At 52.8% G+C, this 20,840-nt stretch overlaps 3 protein-coding genes across 6 annotated transcripts in view; all 3 read left to right on the forward strand.

The window, feature by feature from the left end:
* MAU2 (MAU2 sister chromatid cohesion factor) overlaps window positions 1-3,725 on the forward strand; it is a 30,652-nt gene extending 26,927 nt beyond the window's left edge. For both annotated transcript variants that reach the window (XM_042929005.1, XM_042929006.1), the window contains exons 18-19: window positions 293-420; window positions 789-3,725. In XM_042929005.1, coding sequence (XP_042784939.1) covers window positions 293-420; window positions 789-863 — 203 coding nt within the window. In that variant the 3' untranslated portion in view covers window positions 864-3,725. The remainder of the gene's footprint in view (window positions 1-292; window positions 421-788) is intronic.
* Window positions 3,726-13,113: 9,388 nt separating this feature from the next.
* On the forward strand, window positions 13,114-13,269 carry LOC122213366 (60S ribosomal protein L39-like). Its single transcript, XM_042927499.1, has one exon. The coding sequence runs from the start codon at window positions 13,114-13,116 to the stop codon at window positions 13,267-13,269; it is 156 nt and encodes a 51-aa protein (XP_042783433.1).
* Window positions 13,270-19,414: 6,145 nt separating this feature from the next.
* The window catches only part of GATAD2A (GATA zinc finger domain containing 2A), a 101,530-nt gene continuing 100,104 nt past the window's right edge, over window positions 19,415-20,840 (forward strand). For all 3 annotated transcript variants that reach the window (XM_042929015.1, XM_042929011.1, XM_042929016.1), the window contains exon 1: window positions 19,415-19,559. The gene's annotated coding sequence lies outside the window, so the exon portion shown is untranslated. The remainder of the gene's footprint in view (window positions 19,560-20,840) is intronic.

Below are 20,840 nucleotides of genomic sequence, written 5' to 3' on the forward strand. Positions count from 1 at the left end.
TCCACAGGGAGCCCTAAGAGCTTACACTGCCCAACCAGCCCTTGTGTCTGTCCGTGTGGGCCACACTGCTCACCCACCTCCAAGAACTTGACTCAGGAACTCAGAAGGGCATGTGTGAAGACTGTTGGCAGGTGGGCTTGCGGATCCCGAGACAGGGCTCAGGGCAGGTGACCTGCCAGGTACGTAGGAACCTACTGGTTCGACCTTAGGGCTCTACCCACACCCAAAGGGAGGACATGGGGGTGGTGACAGGGCAAGATGAATCTACCCTGTGTGTGTGTCCCACCCTTAGACCTGAACAAGGCCTGTGGGAATGCCATAGACGCCCATGAAGCAGCCCAGATGCATCAGAACTTCTCGCAGCAGCTGCTCCAGGACCACATTGAGGCCTGCAGTCTCCCTGAACACAACCTCATCACGGTATAGGCACTGGGTTTGGGGAGGCAAGATGGGGGTGCTGGTTGGCTCCTCGGGTCCTACTTACCCGGCCTGAAGCACCCAGGGGGCTTGTTCCCTGAGGAGGGACGTACACGCTTGGCTGCCATCTCCTTGCACGTCTCCCAATAATCCCTAACTCAGCCTCGCCTCAGGAGCGCCCTCAGATCGGGAAGACAGCAGCAGTCACCCGAGTGGGTGATGTAGGGTGCTTCCCAGGGGCTCCGCTGACTCACGTGTGGAGGACAGAGGGCCCTGGCTGGGCGACCAGCCCAAAGAGGGCAGCAGTCCAGGGCAGACACGCAGCCCATTACACCCCTGCTCCTCGCCCGTGTGTTCTCTCCTCTCTGCAGTGGACGGATGGCCCACCTCCCGTGCAGTTCCAAGCTCAGAATGGACCCAATACGAGCCTGGCCAGCCTCCTGTGAGGCTCCTGAAGGGAGCCACCCAGCTTCTCGGGGACTCTGTGGGGTCCAGTGTGTCCCCTACTTCCATCCAGATGGCACTTGACCTTTCCTTGGAGGTGTGCTGGAGTGTGTGTCCCCAGGCTTCCTTCCTGACTGTCTCCAGAGCTTCCAAGTCCCTATGGAGTGTGCGGTGCTGATTCCGCCCTCCCAGGAAGGGCTGGCCAGCCATTCCCACCGTGTAACAAGACCCCCAGTGCTGAGGCTTGCAGGTGGGATATTGGAGCCAACTTTCCAGAGCCATCTTTTAAAGTGGACTTGAATTGCCAGTTCTGCTTCCACGTCTGAGTCACGCCTTTAAGGGAACGTGTCTGGGCAGGGGACTGGGGTGCCAGTTGCCAGGGTGGGTGGTACCACTGGTGCATTGCCACATGACTTCCATCGCCTGGGCCTCCGTGCCTGGCTGGAGTGTTTCCTCTGCTCACAGCAACTTCCAGAGCCCAGAGGCAAAACGCCAGTTTCTGCCCCAAAATTGGAGGGAAGAAGTAATGGCATGTGTCAGGGACAAAAATGCACATCCCACCATGACACTTGTCCCAGCTTGCCTTTCTGTCCAGTGTCCTCCCCGCCCCCATCTGACAGCCAGGGCCTCTGATCGGGAACCCTGGAGGACCCAGGAGCTCGGCTTCCAAACATCTGTACCTTGACTGGATTCAGTGTCCAGCCATGGAGGTGCACGTTCTTGTAGACACGGGTGTGCATGTGTGTGTGTGTGTGCGTGTGTGGTGATTCACAGAGCTGGAGCTGGGGGCTGAGACTCTTAATGTGTGCATCAGCTACCTTCCCCCGCCAGCATCCATGCTGCTGGGCAGGAAGCAGAAGAGAAGGGAGGGGACCCTTCTTAGCCCACCTCAGGGTGCCCGAAGGAAGAAGGGCCTTGCTTCCTGGCAGCTCTGTGGTGTCCGCAGACGCCTGGAGCTCAGCTGGCGAGCAGACAGCGGTTCCCCTGGTCCCTCGCCCTGCTCTCAGGAGGGAGGATGAGGTGACCTGCCTGCCTTGGGTCTTGGGACAGCATTGAAACCTCTTCCTGAGCTGGACCCCAGGAGGCTCTGCCAGGCTCAGACAACCGTGCTCAGTTCTGTGCTCCTCTTGGATAGTCGAGGAGGTACCCCAGCGGTGATGGTGGCATTGGGGGCAGTCGAGGTAGCCACCTCCTCCAGCTTCCGGTGCCTGGAAGCGGTGCCTCGAAGCGCCTCCCCAGAGGAATGGTGAGTGGTCTTGCTAGTCAGGGTGGCTTGTTAGTTTGCATCTTGTTACCCTTGCACTGTGAGGGCTGCTTCTCGAAGCCTCAGTGTCTGACAGAAGGAACACTGGGATCACTCAGGTCAGCTGCTCAGGCCCTGAGGCCTGGGTGTGCCTTAGCCACAAGCAGGGCTGTCAGCAGACCTCCCTGCGCTGGGCCACTGCCCTTACCAGGCCAGCATCAGGCCCTTGCTGCCCACGTGGGAAGCCAGTGACAGGCGTGCAAAGTGAACTGCTGGTTGGAGGCATGGGCTGGCCGGGACTTGTCCTATAAGGACCCACCATCTCTGTGGCATCCTGGATCACTCAGGAGAGCCTAGCACTGTCCCATGCTGCTCAGGGCCCCCTTTTTGGCTGACCCTCCCGGGCCCATGAGGCCTACAAAAGAGGGTATGACATGTGGCCACAAGTTGTCCTGTCCTGTCTTCTTCCCCCCTCAAGGGTACCCTCTAGGCCCTCCCCTCCACCCAAGGGACAGAGCCCCCTCTTACCATGAGCTGCCCCTGTTGGCCTGGACCCCGCACTGTATGACCTCTCGAGACCCTCATTACTTCTTCAATCACACTGTACGTGTTTGTCTCTTCATATTTATTTAAGCCTTTCTTTGCTTCTAGAGCATTTTTTTATGTAGAGCAGTTGAAATAAGAACCTCAAAACTTAACATCTGTTCTGATGTTAAAGTATGTTTAATGACCACCCTGTTATCTATGTTCATGTAAAGTTAAGGATAAGTTTTTATGTTTACAGCTAAGAATTCAGTACTCCATGTTTAATATTCCACTCTAGCTTTATGGAAGCCAGACTGCGTGTACATGCATTTATGCGCGTGCAAGCTTTGAACTTTCCCTTTGCTGTAGCATCTTTTGGTTACATAAAGCTGTCATAGTACTTTCTTGTGAGTCCGAATTGAGTGCCTCTCAGTTTTTCACTCAATCATAAGAGTTTAAGACAGGCAGCAAGTGATCACCCAGGGAGACCGTACACACTCATAGCTAAGTATTCAGAAAAAATAGATAAGTGAAAAGTCCAAGCCTTTCCGTGCACAGCGGTGCAAGGGAGGGAGCAGCAGAAAGATTCCTGTTGGCAGGTAAATTACTGAAAGCTGGCCAGACTCTTGTGTGCCCCTTCCACTCCCTCCTGTGGTCCTCAGGGTCTGGGGGCTGGTCCAGGAGATGCTGGGTTCCGGGTACACACGCTGCTGCCTCCCCACTGCTGGGTCTTTGCAGTCACCCGTGGGTGAAGCGAGGGTCCTCTCCCTGGGGTAAGAACTCCACCCCACTTATTGGGAACACTGGCAAGGAAATCAGATAAGGGCTGCCTGGTGCAGTGGGTCGCATTTGTTGATTGCATTGTCTCTGTTCTGTTAAGGGTTTTTAAGAAGTATGTTTGGCATAATGTCTTTTAATGGGTTTGTAATATCTTCTGGTTTTAGCAGCCTGTAACTTCAGCTGGTGCTTTTAATCAGGAAAAAAGTTTTTGTAAATACAAAACATTGTTTAAAAGACGTAACCATAGAACATAGCTTCCCGTTTTTGGATTTCTTTTCCTATATATTCAAAGTAAAATAATTTGCAGGAGCCATCACTTGCTTTGTCTTTGTCGTGTTATCTGTCCCTTGTGTACACTACTCCAGAGATGGGCTCTCCCCCTCTGGCCGGGCTAGCAGGGCCACTAGACGAGTGGGCGTCGGGGAGTTCTGCTAACCAACAGGTGTGAGGATGCGAAGCCCCATCCCCTGGACTGGAGGACCTAGTGGAAACCTGAGTCTTCTCTTCTACCGATGATGTTCCTCCAGAACAGCCCCACCTGGAGGAGAGGGGACCCCAGAGACATCCAACATTTGGTCCACAGCGCTACCTGTGCCTCCCTGGCTCTTACCACAGACGTACTTGCTTATTCACCTAGTGTCCTATTTCCTGTGTTCTTGGAAAACACGGGGTTTGGGATTGGTTTTTGTTTTTCAATTTTTCTTCTCTTTTTTGACATGAAAGTCACATAAAATTAGCCATTTAGTGTGTACAATTCAATGGCACTAAGTACATTCACGGTGTTGTACAACCAACACTTGTCTAGTTCAAGAACATTTTTTTATCCCCTCAAAAGGAAATACTGTCCCCATTAACTCTCAATCCCATTCCCCCTCCCCCAACCCCTGGCAGCCACTAATCTGCTTTCTGTCTCTGGATTTGCCTGTTCTGGACATTTCATATAAATGGGATCATACACGTGGCCTTTTGTGTCTGGCTTCTTCCACCCAACGTATCTTCAAGGTTCGTCCACATTGTAGCATGAACCAGAATTTCATTCCTTAAAGCTGAATAATATTCCACTGTATGGATGGACCGGTTTGTTTATCCATTCTTCCGTCGATAGGTGTTTGGGTTGCTTCTTCCTTGTGGCTCTTGTGAGGAGTGCTGCTGTTGTGGATGTCCCCTACACATTTTTGTTTGAACACGTGTTTTTGATTTTCTTGGGTCGTGTCTCGTTCTTAACGTGCAGGGATGGTGCCTGGCTGCCACCCACACTGTGTCAAGGCCCTCGTGTTGGTCTCATCACTATGCCCCACAGTAACGCCAAGGTGGTCTCAACTGCTCCCTCCTAGGAGCATGTCTGAGCTTTCTTTTGGGCCATGGTCCCAAGGCGGGACCACGGGCCACTAGGTGTGTCAGTGACCACACAGCCCTGCCAGGAAGAACTCCCCACTGCAGCACGGTGGCCCCCACCACCCCCATTGTTGACGCCTGCCCCCCTCTGCTCCATCCCCAACAACCCAGCCATAAATGGCTTTGTCACTTGGGGTGGACTCTGCCTGCCCTATCGTTGGCTTGGACGTCGTTTTTTTCCACCTTGAGCCTCCCAGCCTCTCTGCAGGAATCACGACCTGAGCCCACCCAACCAGAGCACAGCCACAAATCCACCAGGTGACAAAACTACCCGCCAGCAGACACGTGGCCACCAGCTGGGAGTGAATCACATGCGACTAGCAAGCCGGTCCCGAGATGGCCACTGTTTCACGGGAAGTAGGCTCATTTGGGTGCTGCAGCACAGCGCCCTGGTTGAATAAACCACTTCCCAGAGAATTTTCCCCAAATTGCCCGATAACGATGAACAAAGAATGGCTGCTGGAGTCCTAGATTTGGGGGGAACCTCTCAGGTAAAGCCAGGCGGGCTCCCGTCAGCAAAACTGGTCAGCACAAACGGACACGGTATGGAGAAGCTCTGCGGGGGTGAAGGACACACTTGGGACGTGGATGACCGACACAGCCAGGAAGCGGTCACAGGAGGAGGGGGAGGACGGGAGTGGGTCTCACAGAGGCCAGCGGGTGGCGAGGGCAGCTGGCCCAAGCACTGAGTGGCCAGGGTAGGGGGTCACTAGTTGTCCTTCCACACACACCCCCGTCCTCAGACATCCTGCCTGTCACTCCACCCATTCCTGGCCATCTCCACCGCCCCTCCCCAAGTCACAGTCACATCTCCCACCTGGATATTGTCCAGCCTCCTCCCTGAATGATCCTGGAACATTCTGCGCTTGCTCCCACCTGTCCCCATGCCAGGGGCACTCTCCCTGCGGCTGCTCCGCTCAGCAGCCCGGCATCAGCCAGGAATGTCCCAGTTCGGGCCCGGCACATGTCAGCAAGTCCGCAGGACAGCCCCAGAGGAAGAGCACAGGCAGGACTGGCAGGTGCCACTGTGGACACCTGCCTACGTTGTCCGTGGGTGTCAGCATGCTCCGTCCCTGTGCCTGGGTCGCCCCCCCCCCCAGAAATGCCAACAGGACCCTACTATACGGCAGGGGGGTACGAACTTCACACCCCCAGGCCAATGCACACTGGGGGTTCTGGGAATTGAAACGTTCACGGTGTATGTTGGCTTCCCCCTTTGACCTAGCTGAGTGTGTCAGGTTGACGTTTCCCCACAAAGAAGGCTCTTCAAGGAGAGGCAGGTAGCCCTGCCTCTATGGTCCCTCCCGTCTGTCCGGCATCTGACATGGCTTCCTTGATTTGAACGATGTTGGTAAACCCCAGTCAGCTCAAAGTTGTCTACTGGATACAAGAGGCCAAAGTGCTACTGGGGTCAGAGGAGGGTGGGCTGTACACTCCACCTGGGCCAAGGGACGGGCTGGGGGGCGAGGGAGCTCCACTCCCTCATCCCCCATCCCCTCTAAGTGCTGCTTCCGGGCCCCAGAGGGCCAGGGGAAGGGGAGGAGGAGCATTGCCGAAGAGTTTAAAAGCTCATTTCACCCCAAAGTCATGCTCACGAAGTGAGCCTACAACGCAATTGGATGGGAAAATTCCGTGTTAATTTGACTTCCTTACTACTTTGATATTTTGGGTGCTTTTTTCAAGGATCAGAAAAGAGTTCAAAAGACTATTGTAGCGTTGCTGTGTGAGAAATACAAGACCCCCAGTACATTAACAGCTGCTACAACGAACGTCATTTTTTTTTAAATCACAGTGTTCTTCCGCTAGATTAGGAGTTTGTGAGCGAGAGAGCACCGTCTGCCCCATCCCCGTCTCAGAGACGCTGAAAAGCTCTCCGAAACACAGCTCTCCAGAGACGGGCCACTTCATCAGCGTGTGTTTGTTTTGCTTTGAGTGTCCTTCCTGACCACGAATCCGTATACGTAGCGTCTGTGCAACATGGAATCCAAGCTCCGCGTGCATCCATGGAATCAGGCAGACTCGGTCCAGAGTGAGTGTGTGCTCCCGAACAAGTTCTGCTGCCGTAGAGCTCTGCTCGCACATGCTCCCCTAAAGGGTTAAGTACAAACTGCTCAGAAGTATCACTTTGAACCGGAAGCGTATCTCCCACTCTGTCTTCATCTGCATGTGTCACCAGTTGCTGTGGGCAGCTCGGGCTGCTCCATCCTCTGCCACCAGGGGGCACGGCGGCCTGAGCAGTGTTCCCACCTGGTAGAGCCGACTGGAGTCCCGGCTGCAGCTGGGAAGGATGGGCTGGAGGTTACCAGTCCCCGGCGAGGCCAGGCCTTGTCCTCGTTTGCGGGGATGTGGAATAGCCTCCCCCACAGGGGCTCTCGGTTCCTCTCCTGTATCCTGTGGGATCGGGGATGCTGACCCCCAGGGTTCTCCAGGTATTAGGGCTACCCCATTCCCTCATTTACTTGCCAAACATTGATTTGGTATCTACTCGCTGCTGGGTGCTGGGGCCACAGCAGGAGCCATATCAGGCAAAGTCCCTGTCCTCAGGGAGTGGACATTCTACCAGGAGTCTGACAATGGGCCTCAAGTAGGAGTGAGCCTCGTCCCACTTGAGAGAGGAGAGCAGCACCCTGTAGGACGGTAAACCAGGGGCAGGTGGGAGGCACAGTGACGGCACAGAGGGGAGACCTCCCTCAACCCAGTCAGAGCCGGCCGGCGTCTCAACTTCTGCGACGCAGACACCAGGACTGTCTTGGAGAGGGCGTGGACCGGCCCTCCTGCCCGGCTACTCAGAAGAGGGTACTGGGCGGGCACTGGGGCTGCCAGCCCTCCTATGGCACTCGGAAGAGCAGGGGCTGCCACCCACAGCACCCTGAGTACAGCTGACGCTGGGCCATATCCAGGAGGACACTGATGGATGGAGAAAGCGGCCGAGCCCCCATTTCCAGAAGAAAGATCAAGTCCCTGGGTCCCCTCAGGTCCTTCTCCCCCCCCACCACACTCACGCCTATCTCCCAGAAACAAACGGGGGGTGGGGATGACGCAGACGGGGCCAAATGTTCACGGGGGGGTGGTCGGATAGTGACAAAAACAAAATGGGGTCACTGACCCTCCCCCCCCACCCCTTGTATAACGCGGACGCCAACAGCAGGTGATGGGGGTCAGGGCATTCCGGACATCACCACAAACCGACCAGAGCAGACGCCTCAGTGCCAAGTTCCTTATCCAAGTGCTCCTTACACCCAGCCCAGCAGCTACCACACTGTTTCCTGAGCTGCCCCCTCCCAAGGGAAAGGGAATTCATCTCTTGAAGAAGTTCTTCCTGCCTCCAGAACATTCCTCTGCCTTCTGGTGCCAACAGAAGGAAGTCCCAGCTGGGCCACACCCAAATCCCTCATTCACAGGATCTGTTTCTCCCTCTCGGCATCTAGTTCTCCTCGGACCCAAAACCTTAAGGAGATTATTTTCCAGGGATTATTTACCCCTCCCCGACCGTGTCCCGAAATGGTCACGGGCCACACTTGTGGTTGGCCTGGTTACGGGACACCCACACCTTACCCTGGTGATCACAGCCAGTGAGGACAGTGGGTGAGTGCTGAACACACTCCCGTTCCGTCCCTTAACTCTCGCGAAAAAGGCCAGAACCTAGATCCATCGGAGACACAGGAGACAACACGATACGCGTTTGTGATGCAGGGAACACCAGAGGCATTCCGATGAATGCTATGTGGCCATTTAACAAGAGTCGGGGGACCCAAAAGAATCAGCGGTTCAGGTTCACAGCTTGGGGCCAACGTGGATTTTTGAAGCTTGTTCATCTCTCTCTCCCAAGGCACGCCAGATTCTCACCTTTATTTATTTATCTTTTTAACGTTTTATTTATTTTTGAGACAGAGAGAGACAGAGCATGAACGGGGGAGGGGCAGAGAGAGAGGGAGACACAGAATCGGAAGCAGGCTCCAGGCTCTGAGCCATCAGCCCAGAGCCCGACGCGGGGCTCGAACTCACGGACCACGAGCTCGTGACCTGAGCCTAAGTCGGCCGCTTAACCGACTGAGCCACCCAGGCGCCCCAGATTCTCACCTTTATATCTGACCAGCTCCTCCAAAGGCACCAGGCTGTGGGGTCACGTGGCGTGGACTACGCGAACCCGGACTGACTCCTAGCGGTGGCCTGGCACATGGCAGATTTCTGCCATTCTCAGATTTATACTAAAGGACTGTCCATCACTGATCTGCCATTCAAGTCTAACTGGGCGTCATAAGTTTTCATTTGTTAGGTCTGGCCACCCTGGAGGCTCAATAAGATCTTTGAATAAAGGAAGTGTAGGCCTGAAATCAGAGAGCTGGAAGATTACGGAATCCAAATAACGAGAATTTTACTGGTGGGAAACAGAGCTCAAGGTGCCTTGCAGGATGGTTCCTTCTTCCCATCAGAATAAAAGCTCACCTCCTCCCAGCCTCTCCCACCTCATCCCTGCGCACAGGCTTGCCGGCCACTCTCTGTCCCGTACTTGGTGCCACCTCAGGACGGTGGCACCTACCATTCCCCTCTGCCCAGAAGGCTCGTTTCCCGGGTCTCTGCTCAAATCCGCCTGCTTGCAAGCCCACGGCTCCTGCCTTGGCCAGTCACTGTGTCACACCCTTGACTACTTTTCATCCTCATCATCGGTAGTTGAAATTACCTCGCTCGCTTCTCTGTCAGTCTGTCCCTTCCCACTCGACTCGCTCACCACAGCATCCAGACAGGTGATCACAGGCCTCTGAGTAGCGATGGGTGACAACTCCAACGGGGAACCTGGGCCTTATGCTGAAGCTCCTACCCCAACCCCATCTCTCCCTATGCTCCTAGCCCCTGGCTCTCAGCATCGCCTGGAGCAGGAATGAAGGTTTCCAAGACCAGGCGGTTCTAGGGAACTCCTAGATTAGTAAGATTAGTAAAATTAGTAAGAAGGTAAGTTAGTCTCTAAAGCTAGGCAAAAGTTGTGGTTCAGGTTTTCCCAACCCAGGACATGTAGAAATAAATACCCCTGCTCCAACTATCCTAGGAATTCTCCCCTCCTTGGAAGGCCCCAGTGCAGGGGCTTCTAGAGCTTTCTCTGGCAGACAGCAGGCTGCTTCGTTCTCAGGAACATTCTAGAGGCTGGAACCAACCCCCCACCCCCAGGACAGTTCTGAATCACTAATTGAGGTTGGTTACTTGAGTCTGTGGTGAGAAGCATCACTTGCCAGACCACTTGCTTTCAATTTAAGAGATCAGAGCCTATGGACTGACTGTCTGTGTGTGCACAAAATCAAAAGTGGGCCTCATATGTCTGCATATGGACTGGAACCCCCCTGGAGGGACATGAAAGAGCCTGATGTCACAGCCTGTGGGCAAGGAGACAGGAGGCCTGAAATTTGGAGTGAGAGAGAGAGATGCCTCCTCCTGGTGCCTTTGTCCTTGAACAAATGAGTGAACTTTTGAAAGATTAAAACCAAAAGAACAAACTAAGGTGGAGGCACTACGTGTCCTCTTTCATGCCAGGCCATCCTTGAAATGCTCACCTTGCCATCTGTCCACTGCCAGCCCCGTGTAGGTCTGCAGGGGAAAGAGAGGAGACTCTGTGCTGCACAGATCTGTTTCTATAGTATTTACATGTCTGGGGGGAAATCTCTTTCTCCCGGCTCTCTTGTCTATGCTTCGGCAACAATCCAGAAGGAAATTCTCATGAAGAAGCCCAGAGCCTTGGTGATCAGATGTGTCAGAGGCTGAGCAACAGGAAGGACTAGCCTGGCCCAGTCTGGGTGGAAGCCAAGGCAGGGAGCCCTGATGGCCGGCTGCTTCCCCACAGACTGGCCCAAAGGCCTTAACATGGAGGACGGGGGCAGCTCAGCAGTGACAGGGAAACTTCTTTCGCTAAGGCACATGTGAGACCTTTAGGGCATGATTCCTGAGTGCTCAGAGCTCCTTGGGGACTGCCGAATTCCGCCCAAGACAGGAGTCCAAACCCCGGATCCCCAAGCTGCCTGTTCTGCTCCTGGAGTTTAAATGACCATGAAGGTACAGTGAATTTCTGGCCTTTAAGACTCAGTCAGGCTCAGCCCAGAGAGCGGCTTGGTCCTTGCTTTGTTGTCGAGCTAAGTTGTGCCCTCTCTGCGTACTCCTCACTTGGGAAATGTAGGAGCTGGACTAGCTGCTTTCTTAACTTCTTCTCTGGGATATCCAACATAGGATTATCTACGCGAAGAGGGGACACAGAGGGGAGAAATGAAGAGGCATTAAGAAATTGGGGGTGACTCAAGAATTTAATGTTTATAGGTAATTGACCTAATTGATTAACTGCGTGTGTGTATTTATTATGTGTATATTGAGGAATGTGGTTCTATTCTCTGGGAATATATTATGTACTAGAGATAAAAAAGAAAGAAAGAGGGAGGCCTGGGTGGCTCAGTCCATTAAGCGTCCGACTTCGGCTCAGGTCATAATCTCACGGTTCGTCAGTTTGAGCCCCGCGTCGGGCTCTGGGCTGATAGCTCAGAGCCTGGAGCCAGCTTCAGATTCTGTGTCCCCCTCTGTCCGCCCCTCCGCTGCTTGCACTCTGTCTCTCGCATTGTCTCAAAAATAAATAAACGTTAAAAAAAAATTTTTTTTTAATGCACAAAAACTAAAGGATTATAAACAGAAAACGTTAGTCACCAACACACTCATGGCCTCCGCAGGTGGAAAGCCTTGGCTGGAGTCGGGGATTTCGATCTTCACTCTGGAGCTTCCTGCCTCTCCATGCTGCAGCCCGAAGAGCTGTGACCACGCCCGGCTCTAGTTTGAGGTGGCCGGGAGGACTTTGGGGAGAGAGCAGACAATTGCAAAGATTTCAGGATGGGAATTCCGACCTAGGTTCTGGTTTTGTTTATTTGTGACCCTGGCCGAATAAAAAACCCTGAACCTCAGCTGTATTCCCTCCCAAATGGGGCACTATTCCTTGACCCCATGCAACTACTAAGAGAGGGAGATGTAGTGAGGGAAGCAAAAGCTGGCTTAGCCAAGGGCAGCATGCTGAACCAGCCCTTTCAAATCATAAACAACGTTCTACCGACTGTGAGTTCGCCAAGATGTTGATGGGTGTTCTGAGAATAAAAGAAAACAGATCACATGGTCAAGGAAGTTTACAATATACCACAATAACACCCATTATCAATAGTAAAGGTTTAGCAAAATCCTGTAGCTGACAAAATAATTTAACAGAGAAATTAATCGTAGAATCCCTATTGATATCTTGAGACATTCTAATGTCCCATGGAGTCCAGAGAGGGGCATTTTGTGCCGATTAATGTATCCCCACGGGGATACATTCCAAGACACCCAATGGATGCCTGAACCCACAGATAGTACTAAACCCTATATATACTATGGATTTTGCTATATATACATACCTAAGATAAAGTTTAATTTATAAATTAGGCACAGCAAGGCACAATAACTAATAATAGAATAACTATAACAATACAATGTAATAAAAGTTAAGTGAATGTGGTGTCTCTTCCACATTCTCCCAAAATATTTTATTGTATTGTACTTAACCCTTCTTCTTGTGATGATGTGAGATGGTAAAATTCATACACGATGAGATGAAGTGAGGTGAAGGACGTAGGGACTGTGACACAGCATTGGGTTACTGTTGACCTTCTGACAATACCTCAGAAGGAGGATCATCTACGTCCAGACCATCATTTGCCCACGAGTAACTGAAACCACGGAAAAGGTGTGGATAAGGTGATACTGCTGTGAGGCATCATTCCAGAATGACGCATCCCAGGGAGAAACTGGAGTGAAGGGAGGGCCACAGGAGGACTCTGAATGCCAAGCTAAGATTCAACCTTCGGTGCTGAAAGTTTCAGAAACATCTTCTTCTTAATCACAAAAGCAATACAATACCAGCCTCCTTAAAAATGGAAGTTTTTGGGGGGCGCCTGGGTGGCTCAGTCGGTTGAGCGGCCGACTTCGGCTCAGGTCACGATCTCACAGTCCGTGGGTTCGAGCCCCGCGTCGGGCTCTGTGCTGACAGCTCGGAGCCTGGAGCCTGTTTCGGATTCTCTCTCTCCCTCTCTGCCTCTCCCCCACCCACTCTCTCAGTCTCTCTCTCTCAAAATAAATAAGTAAATTTAAAATAAAAAAAGAACTCTCCAGAGATTTAAGAGCTTTCAGCCTAGGACACTGGAAAGTGATGTTAGTGCAAAAGAAAAGAGTGATAAAGGCTAACTAGTTTAAAGGATAGGGCTCTCTCTCCCTTTTCTCTGCCGTTATGGTGTGTGTAGTTGACTCTGTGCCTCGCCATGTCTTCTTACATGACTTTTAGGATCAAGGGATTCCTGGTTGAGAAACAAAAGCAGACTCATCCCATTCCCAAGTGGGTTTCGATGAAAATTAGTGATAAAATCAGGTATAACTCTAAGAAGAGACATTGGAGAAGAACCAAACTGAATCTATAAGTCACTTATGAGACGGCACACATAGTTATACTGTCTCAAGGTCACTAACATCTTACCATGTCATATTGAAAAGGTCACTACTCTTTCTGGGCAGGTGGACATGTTTTATTAGGAAAATAATGTTTTCCCCCTTTGTCTCTGTGCTTCTGCACTAGTAGGTTGGTTCAGTAATAAATATATGAGAACTTTTGTTTGGGGGGAAAAAACAGAATGGAGAATGGATCAAAGAGAAAGACATCAGATTTTGTCTGGAACACGTTCAGATGTTGGGGTTGAGTCACATCCCATGTAGAAAGGAAGGAGATCCTAGATAGGAAGTCAAGCTGACTGGAAATACACATCTGGGAGCTCCTAAGAGTTCCACTCCTCGAAGGGATTCATTCTCTGAAGAAACACAGAGGGCACAGAGGAGTAGCAAGACATGAGCAGCCTGGCAGAATTTCCAGGTAAATTGGCACGAAGACTGAGCAGGAGACCAGAAGAGGCAAGTTCCCCAGAAGCCATGAAAGACATTTCAAGGAGTACGGAGTGTCCTCTAGACGCTGGAGGTTGGCGAAAATGCAGACCAAGAAGAGGGGAATCACTGACTTCTCAGTAATTTGAGAGAAGGGTTTTAGTGGCAGGATTAGATACCAGCCTGACAGGAGGAAGGAACGGCAAGGGAATGAAAGCATTTAGGCCAGGTCTACAGGTGTGATATGCATGCCACTTGGAGGCAGACAGGGAGTCACTTCAGTCCTAGGGCGCAGGACTGTTTTGTCTCAAGGAAGAGAGAGGTTAAGGGAAGGCTCTGAAATGCAGCAGAATGAAACCCCTGACCTGGGTTTTAGGCTCAGATGTAACTGCTTGTCTGGGATGCTAAAGGCCTTCAGATTCCGCAGAACCTCAAGGGGAATTCTCCACTGGCGGCAGTAAAGCAACTCTTTTCCATCTAGCACAGCAGTTGGCTTCTCCCTTTGCATGCAAAGTGGCCACACGTGTCTAAAATGAACTTGCTCCTGCTCAGAAATACTTTGATTCCTGGTTGGGGAAGTTACCCTTTTGGGTTAGTAGTCTTCTAGGCTGTAGGCGTGTAGGTGTAGACAATACTTTTTGCTTCAGCAAAGGGTTATCACTAATCCCATTTAATTACGTCAATAAGAATCAGGTAAGATTTGTTACTAGCGTCCAGGTTTTTGATCTAGAGACTAAAAAAGCCAGGCAGAAAGGGCTCCTGGGCTCCATCTGGACTTAGTTCCAGATTTTCTAGCCTGGATAATTCAGGTGCTACCTGACTTTCTCTTGGGGAAGCAGGTGGGTGACAGGTCAAACTCTTGAATTGGTAGTGCCTATTTCTCTCTGGAACCAGGCACTGAGTTTTTACCTTTTTTTCCCTGGGAGAGCCAAGGCGAATTCCAATGGATCTGCTAAAGGATGCAGGTTTCAGTAGATTAACAATTCACATATGTGAACCTCAAGGTGCTTGGCAAACCCAAGTGAATTTTGCAGTCCAACAGTCTTGGAAGGCAATAATGGAAGGGCACTTTGCTCTGGGCACCTGAACTGCCACTGTCATCGAGTGCCATCAGAGGACTTTAACATTTGCGCTTAGTACCCTTCCCACTGGAATTAACCAGCTGTCATTCTTCATTGTTAGTGGCCACTCTACCTTGTCTGAGACCATGACACCAATAGGGGGTCTCTGTAGGCTGGCACCCACCAGGCCCTCATTTTTCTAACTACCACTGAGGCCCTGCCTTCCTTGCTGCCTGTGAAGTCACCTGGCTCACTTCCTGTTTCCCTATTTGGATGTGAATGTCACTTAGCCAGTTTGCCCACATGATTTCCCAGACCTAGGAAGGGACACGCCTTGATGCAGAGAGATGCAATCCAAGGCAGAGAGATGTAATCGCTGTTACCACTGTGGAAAGGAAAGCCATCCTCGGTATGGATCACATGTTCTCTCCATTTTTTTATGTCAGAAGCCGTGCTCACGTCATCCATTTTGGCGGGGCATTTCGCTCCCTCTGATCAATGTCCATTTGCCTTGGGCTCTTCCAGGATACAATTTTCCAGCCAAATGAGGTTTTCGTTTTATGTTTAGGATTCCAGACTTCACGGACATCCCTTAATCCAACATCTCTGCCTCTAGGCAATGCCTTTTTCCAGAGAGTAAAGAAATTCTGTACATTCTTAAAATAAAAAGGTGAAACATAATTATAGGCCCTGACATTTAAAAAAAATTTTTTTAATGTTTATTTATTATTTTTGAGAGAGAGACAGAGACAGAGAGAATGAGTGGGGGAGGGGCAGAGAGAGAAAGGGAGACACAGAATCCAAAGCAGGCTCCAGGCTCCGAGCTGTCAGCACAGAGCCTGATGTGGGGCTTGAACTCACGGATTACGAGATCATGCCCCGAGCCGAAGGTGGACGCTTAACCGACTGAGCCTCTCAGGCACCCCTAGGTCCTGACATTTCTAAGGCTTGGTCTGGAAATCACACCAGATTTCCCTGAAATAACCTTACTTCATTTGCAATCTCCCTTTGACAAAGTTAATTTCGGTGGCCTTGACCCTGATGATGGTCCCTCACTTGCCCCTTGCTCTTACTAGACCTGTATCCAGAACTTTCTCACAGCTTCCCTAAAAGAGAAGTAAGGCTCAGGAAGTTTTTGGTTCTCAACATGTCTCTGCTTGACATAAGGACTCATAGGTCCCCCTTCTTCTCCCCTTTCCTGCACATAGGCCCAAAGTGAGATTAAGGCGATGCAAGTTTAGGACCCAGCCATAAAGTGGCAGTGGGAGGTGAACAAGTCACAGTTAGCTTCTAGGCTGAGCTGCTCTTTGATCCCAGTTCAATTCAGTAACTATAATAACACTGAGGGGTTACTTAAAGGAATAAGTCTGCAGCCTCGCTCTCAGGAAGCATCTTGCTTAGTGGCTGGAATGAAAGGAAAAGCTCCTGAGTCCTACTGGGCACCACGCACGCACGGTACAAGGCATTTTGAGCTCACACTCCTCAGTGCGACCTTTAGGGACTGGCGCTCTCATTTCTGATATGGCTGAGGAAAGTAACTGGCCTAGCTCCTGGGGGTTCAACAGCAGCTCTGCTGGCTACCAAGTTCTGAGTGTTTATTTTATTTTATTTTATTTTATTTTATTTTATTTTATTTTATTTTATTTTTAAACTTTTTTTTACATTTATTTATTTTTGAGAAACAGAGTGAAACAAAGCATGAGCAGGGGAGGGGAAGAGAGAGACAGAGACACAGAATCCGAAGCAGGCTCCAGGCTCTGAGCAAGCGGTCAGCACAGAGCCTGATGTGGGGCTCGAACCCACAGACTGTGAGATCATGACCTGAGCCGAAGTTGGCCACTCAACCGACTGAGCCACCCAGGTGCCCCAAGTTCTGAGTGTTTATTGTCCACCCAGACTGCCTCAGACACTTGCAGAATATGGTAACTGTTACAACAGAGGTGCAAACAAGGGGATCTGGGAACACATTATCTTGTTTCCAGTGACTTCCTTCCCTAGCCAAGGACTCTGTCACCCTTGCCACTTGGGTCCAGGCTGAGCTCAGTCAGGGAATCAGGCTCCACAGGACTGGTCTGCCAGCCTCCCATTCCTGTGACTCTCAGAATTTATCCTTTACTTTTCTTTCAGGAACGTCAGTCCACACAATAATCCTTTCCACTGCTGCTTCATGGTTTACAAACAGTTTTACATCATTATCTCACTTAATCACATTCCTACATCTTGGTACATCTTTAGTACAACATTCTGTCTTGCCTGACAGGCTTGTTTCCCTTTACTGCATTCATCTTGGCTCACCAGTTCCAACCTATATATAATTCAGGTATCTCGGTAGCTTGCGCATTTGTGTGCACAAAGTGGGGGGAGATCAGAGTTTGCCATGTTGACTCCTCACAGTGTTGTGGGTCTTTCTCACTGCTGCCTTCTTCGCCCCTTTGATTCAATGGTCGTTTTGGTTGTCTACTAAGAGCAAAGCTGGGTTCTTTTTTGTTGTTGTTGTTTATTTACAAGTAAGTAATCTCCACACCCACAGTGGGACGTCAAACTCATGATGCCGAGATCAAGAGTTGCATGCTTTCCCAACTGAGCCAGCCAGGTGCCCCAAAGCTGGGTTCTTTAAAAGATTTTATTTTTTAAGTGATCTCTGTACCCCACGTGGGTTTGAACTCAATACCGTGAGATCAAGACTGGCATGCTCTACCAACCGAGCCAGTCAGGTTCCCTAAAGATAGGTTCTTTGAGGGGGAAATCAGCCGACGGGTGAGTTCAGATTAACAGCGGGAAGATGCCTGGTGGGCCATGGTACGGGCTACAGTAGAGGTGCAAACACTGCAGTTTGAATGACTGATAAATTTTGTCTGGGGGGTGGGTGGGAAGCAGGAATGCTTCCTGGAAGGGCCCCACCCAGCAGAGAAGGAAACGGCCCAAAGAGCTCAACAGGGGACAGAATCAGGAAAGGCCACAAATTTGACCCTTGGGAAAGAGTAAAAGAGCAGCACAGAAAAATATTCTCAGAGAGAGAGAGAGAGAGAGAGAGAGAGAAGAGGGCTAAATGGGTAGCTTTTCCAAAAAGGAAGTATTTAATTCCCCAAAATTTTCTAGGAAAGAAGAGTCTGATGGTCACATTTCTCAGGAAAAGGGGAACGGTTACTGCAACAAGGACACTGCTTAGAAAAACCTCAGGGAGCACAACTGCCTGACATTTCTTTAGTGAAAGGGATGAGGGGGCAAAAATCTCCTGCAATTCCGCTCTGGAGAAAGAGGTGCTTGAAGTTGCAAATTTCTCCTCTGGTGCGTGCGTGGGGGGGGGGGGGGGGGGGGGGGGGGTGGGGAGGTGGGGGTGGACTGTGTGTGGACATACAAGGTAGGAATTTCCCAAGTTATCTTCAGAGATGAGGGTCAGGGAGGGAGAGGGCGGTGGCCCCGAGTAGTGCTCAGAAAAGAGGCAGGGTATGCCCCCCAAATACTGTCCAAGAAAGGCAGTGGGCCGAGTGCCCCAAATTCCCTTCAGTCAAAGGGTCAAGGGCCCAAACCTCGACACATTTTCCGAGAAAACAGAGCTGGGGGTCGCGAATCTACAAAATCATCCTCATCCTGGCAATTCGCGGAAAAGTCGGCAAGGCAAAAATCGCCAAAACTTTTCTCAGAAGAGGGCCAGAGCAAGAACCTCCAAGATTCTCTTTAGAACAGGGGCCAGGAGCAAGATTCCTGGATTCTCCTCAGAATGGGGGCTAGCAAACGAATTCTGAAGATTCTCTTCAGAACGGGGGCCAAGGACAAGAATTTCCAGGATTCTTCTCAGAAGAAGTCGAACCCACAACTCTTGCCAGAAAAGAGCGCAGAGGGGGAAAGAATCCCCTCGGGAACAAGGCCGAGCCACTGGTTGTCCAGTCTCCTCAGAGCGCGCCTCACGCGGCCCCGCCCACCGCCCGGCGTAACCGCCCCACACCCGCCCTGCCCAGGCCCTCTCCGGTGCATTGTGGGTGGGGCGCCCCTGCTGAGCACTGCGGGGAACCCCCTGCCCAGCCAGTTGTCGGCCGCCGGGCGGCCCAGCCGAAACGCCCTCCGGGGTCCGAGCGAGCCGGCCAAGAATTGACGCGTCCCCAAGTCCCCGCCCCTCTTGGCGTTCCCGCCCCGAAGCCGAAGCCCCGCCCCCGAAAAACAGTGACTGGCCCTGAGGCCCGCTCCACTCTCCCATTGGCAGGTTGCCTGTCAGTCACGCCGTCCCACCCCCTCGGGCCCGCCCAGGCCGCCGGCGCGATCCCGAGGGCCAGCCGGCTCGCGCACTCATTGGCTGTCCGGCGCTGTCCGTCATGAGGCTGGCCACGCCCACGGTGGGGCGCGGACCCCGAGAGCCTCGGCCGGACCTCATTGGCCTGCGGCGCCGCCACTCGACGAGACGCGCCTCAACCCGGAAGTGTGCGAGGCGAAATCTGCCTAGCAACCGGGGAAGCCGGGCTGCGAAGCGGGCAATTTCAGTGTGAGAAGGAGCGGCGAGACCGAGCGGCGGCTCCGAGCGCGGCGCGGCGGCTCCTCCCGCCCGGGGTCAGCGCCCCGGCGCGCGCACGCGCACCCCCGCCACCCGAGCGCGCTCCGCGCCGCCCGCGCAGTCGGTCGGTCGGCCGTCTGTCGTCCTGTCGCCGCCGCCGCCGCCGCCGCCGCCGCGGGCGCCACCTGAGGGAGCCGTCGCCGCGGGACCTGAGCGGACCGGACCGGACCCCGCCTCCCGAGGCCGCCCGGGGCCCAGCAGCCACCCGCGGAGGCGCCGAGCAACTTCGGTGAGTGAGGGGCCCGGCGCCGCTGGTGGCGGGTCCCCGGCTTCCGGTGCCCCGGGCTTCTCTGGGGCTTCCGCTTCTCTGAGGGGACCGCCTCCGGTGCGCGGACCCCCTTGTCTGAGGGGAACCCCGCCTCTCTGAGGGGAGACCCCCTTCTCTGAGGGACCCCCGTCTCTCTGAGGGACCCCCCGTTTTCTGAGGGGCTCCACCTCTCTGAGATACTCCACCCCTCGGAGAAATGCCAAGTCCTCTGAGGGACCCCCGCTTTTCTGAGGGGAGCGCTTCTTCCCGGATGGACGTTCCACTTTTCTGAGGGACCCCCTGCCTCTGCGGGGGAGCCTTCCTTCCCCCATGTCTTTGAGGAACCGCCAGCTTCACTGAGGGACCCTCGCCCCTCTGAGAACCCCCCCCCCCCCCCCCCCCCCCCCCCCCCCCCGGCAACTTCTCTGAGGAGACGACGATCGCGATGTTCTGTCTCTGCGGGGCCCCCTGATTCCCTGGGGACCCTTGCTTCTCTAAGGAGACGACTTGATTCTAGGGGAACTCCCACTTCTCTGGGGGACCCAGCCCTCCCTGCCTTTCCAGGGACCACCCCCCCCCCGCCCCTCCCCCCTCCCATGTTCTGTGAGGAGGCCCCTGCTTCTCTGAGCTGTTGTCCCTCTTCTCTGACGTGTTCCCCTTTTGCCCTTGCTTTTCTAAGGTGCCTCCCGCTTTCTACGGGTCCCCTCCCCCCCCCCCCCCGGGTCCCCTTCCCCCCCCTGCCCTGCCTTTCTGAGACGCTCTCCCTGCTCTCGGTCCCCACTTCAGTGGGTGACATCCCTTTCCCAAGCGTCCCTCCCCCGCCTGAGGTGCTGCTGTTGCTGCTGTCACAGTCCTTCTTGGAGGTGGTCCCCACTTTTCTGAACTGTTCCCATTCTTGATGCGACCCCCTCCTTTTTGGTGAGTGCCTCCTCTTTCCTGAGGGATCCCCACTACCCCGAGATGCCCATTCATCGGACTGGAGCCTTAGCTGTCTGAGGAAGAGTTCCCCCCTCTTCCAAAATGTGTTCTTTTGGGTTCTCCATTAATCTATGGAAGCCACGACTTTCTGAGGGTCTCTGGCTCCTCCAGAGGTTCTGCCCCTAATATCCCCATTCCTAGGGGATCCTCATGTCCCTTAAGTGTGCCTCCACTTTTCCAAGATCACTTCTGCTGGTGGGAAACACCGTGGAGTTTTTCACTTCTCTGAATGGGTGCCCCCGCATTCTGAGGCCTTCCCCTCCCACTTGCCAGAGGACATTTCCC

This window comes from Panthera leo, chromosome A2, assembly GCF_018350215.1.
Source record: "Panthera leo isolate Ple1 chromosome A2, P.leo_Ple1_pat1.1, whole genome shotgun sequence".
NCBI classification, from domain to species: Eukaryota; Metazoa; Chordata; class Mammalia; order Carnivora; family Felidae; genus Panthera; species Panthera leo.

Bases quoted from the DNA above. Each gene is read 5' to 3' on its own strand.
- LOC122213366 (XM_042927499.1), top strand. From the start codon at position 13,114: ATGTCTTCTTACATGACTTTTAGGATCAAGGGATTCCTGGTTGAGAAA.